The 6,462-nt window shown below is 35.3% G+C and overlaps 1 protein-coding gene and 1 non-coding gene across 2 annotated transcripts; one reads left to right on the forward strand and one right to left on the reverse strand.

The window, feature by feature from the left end:
• On the forward strand, positions 3,312-3,383 carry TRNAE-UUC. Its single transcript has one exon. It is a non-coding gene; the product is annotated as a tRNA-Glu (tRNA).
• On the reverse strand, positions 3,591-4,558 carry LOC18596649. The gene is made up of 3 exons (XM_018123011.1): positions 4,429-4,558; positions 4,123-4,269; positions 3,591-4,026 (listed from the first exon to the last, which is right to left on the reverse strand). The coding sequence occupies exons 1-3, from the start codon at positions 4,504-4,506 to the stop codon at positions 3,760-3,762; spliced, it is 492 nt and encodes a 163-aa protein (XP_017978500.1). The 5' UTR covers positions 4,507-4,558; the 3' UTR covers positions 3,591-3,759.

A 6,462-nucleotide genomic window follows, 5' to 3' on the forward strand; every position in this document is an offset into this window, starting at 1 on the left:
GCTCCTAAAGAGGAGACCAACTATCTTTCTAATCCACACACAACAACAAAAAAAAAAAAAAGAAAGAAAGGAAAAGGAGACACTTTGATTCAGTTCACATGGTCTTTTCGTAACAATTGAGGAGAAAGTTATCCATTTGCTTAATTTATATACTATCTAGTCAATTATAATAACACAATTCAATGATGGTGACTTCATCAACTTTGGCCTTGTCTTAATCTTAAGTCTCTTCGTTCCTTGGGCACTAACCCCCCCTCCTAACCAACTCTCACTCTTGTCTTCACTTCCATTTCTTTGATTTTTTCTCCTTCATTATTAAGAAAATGGCTTATATATTTGAAACTTCTCATGAACACCGTTGCTGATTATTCTACTATTTAATACAAATATACAATACAATACTCCTACTTTCATAATTGAGATTCCCCCAGCTCTCACTCCAATTAAAATATAGAAAAGCCTCTCCCTATTACAGACTAATGGATAAGTGGCATATTGATATGTGAAAAGTTAAAGGACTTGGAAACAACCATTTGATGAGAGGATTTCGATGAGGACAATGTATAATTTAGTCCCATCGCAATGATTTAATCGTCAATCTTTGGTTCGATATTATGAGGATGTAATCACAGCCATATACGACTAGAAAGATGTACATTCACCTTTTGTAATTCAAAACAATGTTTGATTTGGATTCTTGGTTTCTGTTCTAATGTGGATTTATGCTTCCAAATAGATAATGAGGATTGGAACTTAAAAATCGAAAAATCCTACATTGTTGACTAGGTCACTCCTTGGACTGTGTCTCTGCCCAATAGGGAAAGGGATGGACAGAGGCAATTGGGTGATTTGTCACATCAAAAATATCATAAGACTTTAATCCTTCTAGAGTTAATTGATGCGTGAAGCAATGAGATTATGATGATTTTTAATTTCTTCTTCTTATAATTAATACGTTTTAAATTTTTTAAATATGAGAATTGAATGACTCTTATTAACTGCTCACTGTTCCCATCTCTGACTTCCCACACCTACGGCATCTGCCATGCCCCTCTCTACCCCTCAAAAAGAAAAAAAAAATAGCAACAAAAATGGGAGAAAATATTACATTTATTATTTAATTGAAGGAACAGAAACTTCCCCATGCCTTCCTCTTTTACATTTTAACTTGGAACTCCCTCCAAACTATGAGCAAACCAGGATCTATTGTACTTTTTAGAGACGACAATGCATGACATTTTTTAATTTAGAACCCGTTTGACATATGCAAATTTTGATGGTTTTTTTAATTGTACAAAGATTAAGATAAAAACAAACCCTTACCCTGGTTTGCTTGTATTCGTAAAATCTTTTGGATCTCAACATCCAATGGAATGTATTTCACATGCTTTCTAGATCCATGTAATGTGGGATCAAGATCACTACGAAGTCGACCAATCAAGGCATGCACGATCGAGGTGGATACCTTGCTTCATTAGTTGCAAATCAACACTTTGCCATTCCTAGACTCTATCAATATATCACCACAAGATTGTACAATGTCTTTTTTTTCTTCTAGTTTAACATGTAGGGATTAATTAGGTAAGCATGGTGCATATCTGTTGGTATTCAGAACAAGAAACCAACTTGATGCGAACTATGTTGAATTGATAGCCTTTCATGTTGAGGCATTATCTAAGATTATAGGTCAGGCAGCTTTTTAGTTAACTGAAACTCTTACTTGCCTGGAACCGTTTTGAGCTTTTGACTGGGGCATAAAAGTAAGTGACAACTTCAGCCAATGGGTTGTCGAAAGCTTTGACATATAACTGTTGGACCGCCATAGCCACTCAAGTAAGGTACCAAACTCTTATTACGGCTATATTCTCATGACATATATAGCTTGTGTAAATGACAATTAAAAAAAAAAAACCCAACAATTTTCATCATCTTCTGGGTCACATCAATTAATATAATAACGGACGGTCAAGATGCTTACAACATCTAATGTAGACTCAATGTATATATGAACACCTTTATGGACTTGTTTAAAAGAAACCTGGGGCCAATCCTTGATTGCGTATATCCAATTCTCTGGTAATTAAAACGATTTATTAATGTATTAATACTTTAATTAACTCGATAGTGCTGGCCCTAGTTTGATTATCAGTGATATATATATATATATAAAACAAAACAGGTTCTTTCGATATTTACAATGGTTTAATTCCATGGAATTGGAAAGTAAATCATTTGTTTTACGGATAGGGTTTTAAGCTGTCATCAGCTTTGGGTTCTTTGAAGTTTTTCTTTTTTGGTCGTGTCACATCCAGATTGTTTTTTAATTTAATTTGGAGATTCGTATGATGATTTTCTCGCAAGGGTCAGAGTTTCACTACCAAACGGCTTGAATTTATGTGCCATAAACATTTGAAGTCTACCTAAACTTGTAGCTATTGAATATATATTGGCTGAGCATGCATAATTTTTAATTTTTGGACTGAATATATTGTTGTCTAATATATGGAAGAGGATTATATAACAATATCAAAAGTTCAGTCTCTCTTTTACATTTTTTCTTTTTTATTCTAAATTAAAAAAGAAGAATTTTCTCCTGGGCTCTGGCCTTCATCTAGGGTTGGACTGAGGGTAAAGTTTGTAAATGATGGGCCCATTATTCCACATTGGATTTAATGGGTCAGAATTTGCCCCAAGTTCAAATGATCTCAGCCCACTGATTAATTACCAATCAATAGCTTGATTTGTATTCTAACTACAGGTTTTTTTTTTTTTAATGCTGGAAAAGACACGCAGGGCCCAATTACTTGTTAATTTTATTAATTACGAAATATAAAGTACAAAAGGGGAGAGCATGAACCAAACCTCCAAATTACATGAGCATAAGAAAGTTACGAAGATGCACCTAGATTAAAATTGAAACTGAAAATATACTTTGCAATACGTGCACTAGAAATACCTCTCGCGTTCCCAACTGGCTGCAAAGTTCACTGAGATGGCATCTTCATCCAAGGCCTCATCATTTTCCCCCATGTCCACTGCTTTATCTGAGACTAAGCTTAATATTTTATCAATTGAAATTTCAGTGTCTGAATGTCAATATATTTTACTTTCTAACTATAGGTAGTATATTTTACTTTCTCCAGAATAGGGACCTAGAAATACCAAAAATTTTTTTTCATTTTCCAAAACTTTGCAAAAGGAATGCTTCAATGCGTATTATTAAAAAAATACATGGAATGCTTCAATGCGTATTATTGAAAAAAAATATAGGCTAAGTATTGATAAAATTAAACTCGAGGTTATGGTAGCAATCCGTTGTCGTCCAGCGGTTAGGATATCTGGCTTTCACCCAGGAGACCCGGGTTCGATTCCCGGCAACGGAATTTTTTTTTTGTGGTTAATTCTTTCTTGCCTATTTTTGTTACCCTTTCTGCAATCTTACTGCCTATTTATGTTGCCCTTTCTGCAATAAGAAGATCTTTGTGATAAATAAATAAATGGGGCTAAACAGCTGCTGCTGTGTTTTTTATTTTTTCCTTTTAAAGTAATAAACAATAATCAAATCCGATAAGGGGATAATGATATGGTGGTGAGACAAAAATACAAGACGAATATTGATTAGAATTCTTACATGTCTACTCATGTTCAAAATCCTCCTTAGCATTACAAATGAAAACGAGAACCTAGCTAGGTCGTTAGACAAAACGTTAATGTTTCCAATACATGGGCAAACCTTCCATTAATTAATAAGGAATACTTCTATGTTACAAGCGTCTCCTCCCCCCCGCCATGCTTTTCAATGGCCTTAAGAACAGCTTGAGTTACATCTTTGATATCAGTTGTTTGTTGGTCTTGAGCTACAGCAATGGCTTCCATGGAAAAGAAATGGTTGCATGAAACTCTTGCTTGAAGAACATTAAGACCCAGTTCATCAAAAGCCTCTAGTATTGACACCAATTTGTCCCCTCCTTTGTTGCAAGTCACTTTAACTACAAACTCTTCTCCAATCTTCTCCACCTTCACTTCCTGCTAAGATTTCATGCATATATATGAATTGAAAAAAGAATGTACGTACTTATATATATACATTGTCACCAGACACCAGAGAGAAAAGCAGATCACCTTTGGGATTTGTACATGCTCCAATAGAGTTAAGTATTCGTTTTTGATAGCCATAAGGTTTTGATACTCTCTTTGTATTTCTTCCAACTTGACTTTGAGCTTGTAAATGTGGAGAAGAACATTTAAGACGACGGAACTCCTTTTAACCTTCAAAAACAAACAAAAGGAAAAGTGGGATTAACATCATGAACCTGATAAGTTTTTGGAATCCAAAGAATGATCACTGCTGATTTCTAAACCAAGATTAATTGGTATTGACAAAAAAAACAAACAAGGGGATAGAACAATAGTATATTTTTGTATTACAGATTTGGAGTTGGTGAGAGTTCGCAGAAGGTGAAGCTTTCTGCGAGGTGCTGTTCTCCTTTGCAGCTTAGTTACCATCTCTTCTCTCTCTCTCTCTGGTGATCTCCCCTTTCTGTCTTTCTCTGTAAAATGTGTAGAAGTAAGATTTGAATGTAGTGGCCTAGCTTTATAGGATGGGAAAAGGGGATGAGTGGTTGAGAGGGTATGTCTTGGGATCCATAAATGCCTAGTTGCCATGTACTTGTCTTATATGATAGTAGAATTAAGCAGAAAAACTTAGGGATGGAGGGGAAGGGAAAGATGAATACTTTGCAAACACTAGGCAATTATTGGCACGGGTAACATGATGTTCTTCCTATAAGTTTTAATAACTCATAACTGTGGTTGATGTAGAATTTTTTTGGAATATTAAAGGGAATAGTTGTGGAATTCTATACTTGAAAATTTTTTAATTTCTAATTTGGATTTTGTGTTGGAATGGTTTTCAGCTGCTTCATTAGGTAGCATATCATGTGACTTCTTAGAATTGTTGGAAGTAGTTATGGCAACTTTAGAAATGAGAAGAGACAAGAATTTTATTAATTAACAGTAATAAGAGTAGAGTATTCAATTTGATGTATATATCCCTCTCCATAGATTAACCAACAATAAAGTATGGACGAGCAAATACCAAGACATGAAATCTGGGGACAAAATAATACTCTATTGATAATGTAAGAGAACAGGGCCACTAGAGGCTAACAAGATATGCCAAAATAATAAGGCTCAAATTGAAATGATACACAAACTGGATTATTTGGTTGTCATATTCTCTGTTTCAGTTGGCAATATTTGCATGGGAAGGGATGTGGGAATTGAGTTAGATATGGCTGAGGAGCTAGATGGTCACAGTCAGACTCTCAGAATCAGGCAATCAATCAAACCATAGGGCAACAGAGTCAGTCAATGTTTGTATATATCTATGCCATGCTGCTGGTGAGGCATATTTCAGTCGTCACGGGCCAACTCTTATTGGTTTCTCTTTGTCCCCCGCAAAGGCCCTCTGCCTTGCCTGCTAGCTAGTTGTGGCCTTTGTAGGTCACATGTTCTGACACTCTCACTTCTGTTTTATTCTTTATCGTTCTTTCTTCTTCTGGGGGTCATCATATACCCTCTTTGAATCCAGCTGTCTAGCTATTCTGGGTTTCAAGTACGTACACCACATCCACACCCTTGTTTCAAAGGTGAAAAAGTATTTCACCCTAGAGCTTTTCAGATTGAAAACTTCGATCATTGCAGTTCTTTCCCCACCTTCTCTTAGCATTTTTCTCCTCATTTTATGCCTCATAATACTCGGTTGGTAGTACTTTGTTTCGTTCTGAAACGTATTAAGGAGATATTTTGGATGTGTAGTTAAACATATACAGAAGAGATCTCTGATAAATGACTAAAAAAGGGTGTGCAAAGTAAAAGCTCGATTCCTACAGTGCGTTGTACGTCATATAGGTTCTACTGTGACACCAAATAATGGTTATCCATAACCTAGATGTCCGCAAATTCTTGTTCCCTTTCGTCGTTTTAATAAGAGAAGTGCAAAGATAACATAAAAAAAAAATACTAGAAGTACCCATTAATCAAAGGAACAAGATTATTCTTATATGACAATAAAAGCATAATTGGCTGCATCTGGCTCACACAGACATTTCATTACAATTTTCTTTTCTTATAACGAATCATATCAAGTTATCCACAATGAACTTGAGAGGAAACTGGAAGCTGATTGGAGATTCTTAACGACATTGAAAAAATATTACTACTGCATAAAACGGCCAAAAGAATTGATAGATATGATAAAATATAATAGCAAAACCGTTGGTATAAACAGTGAGAGAATAGTTCATGAGCTGTACCAAGATAAGGCCAAGTATATAGCAGGGTTCTTTTGCCTATTATCAATGACAGAAGTTGTCCACTTTTCAAATTTTTATCATTTCTTTGACAAGCATGCAGCAGGAAGCAGCCAACAAACACACATAAAGGCAAAAAGGGCAAGAA

Source organism: Theobroma cacao, chromosome 6 (genome assembly GCF_000208745.1).
Source record: "Theobroma cacao cultivar B97-61/B2 chromosome 6, Criollo_cocoa_genome_V2, whole genome shotgun sequence".
NCBI lineage: Eukaryota > Viridiplantae > Streptophyta > Magnoliopsida > Malvales > Malvaceae > Theobroma > Theobroma cacao.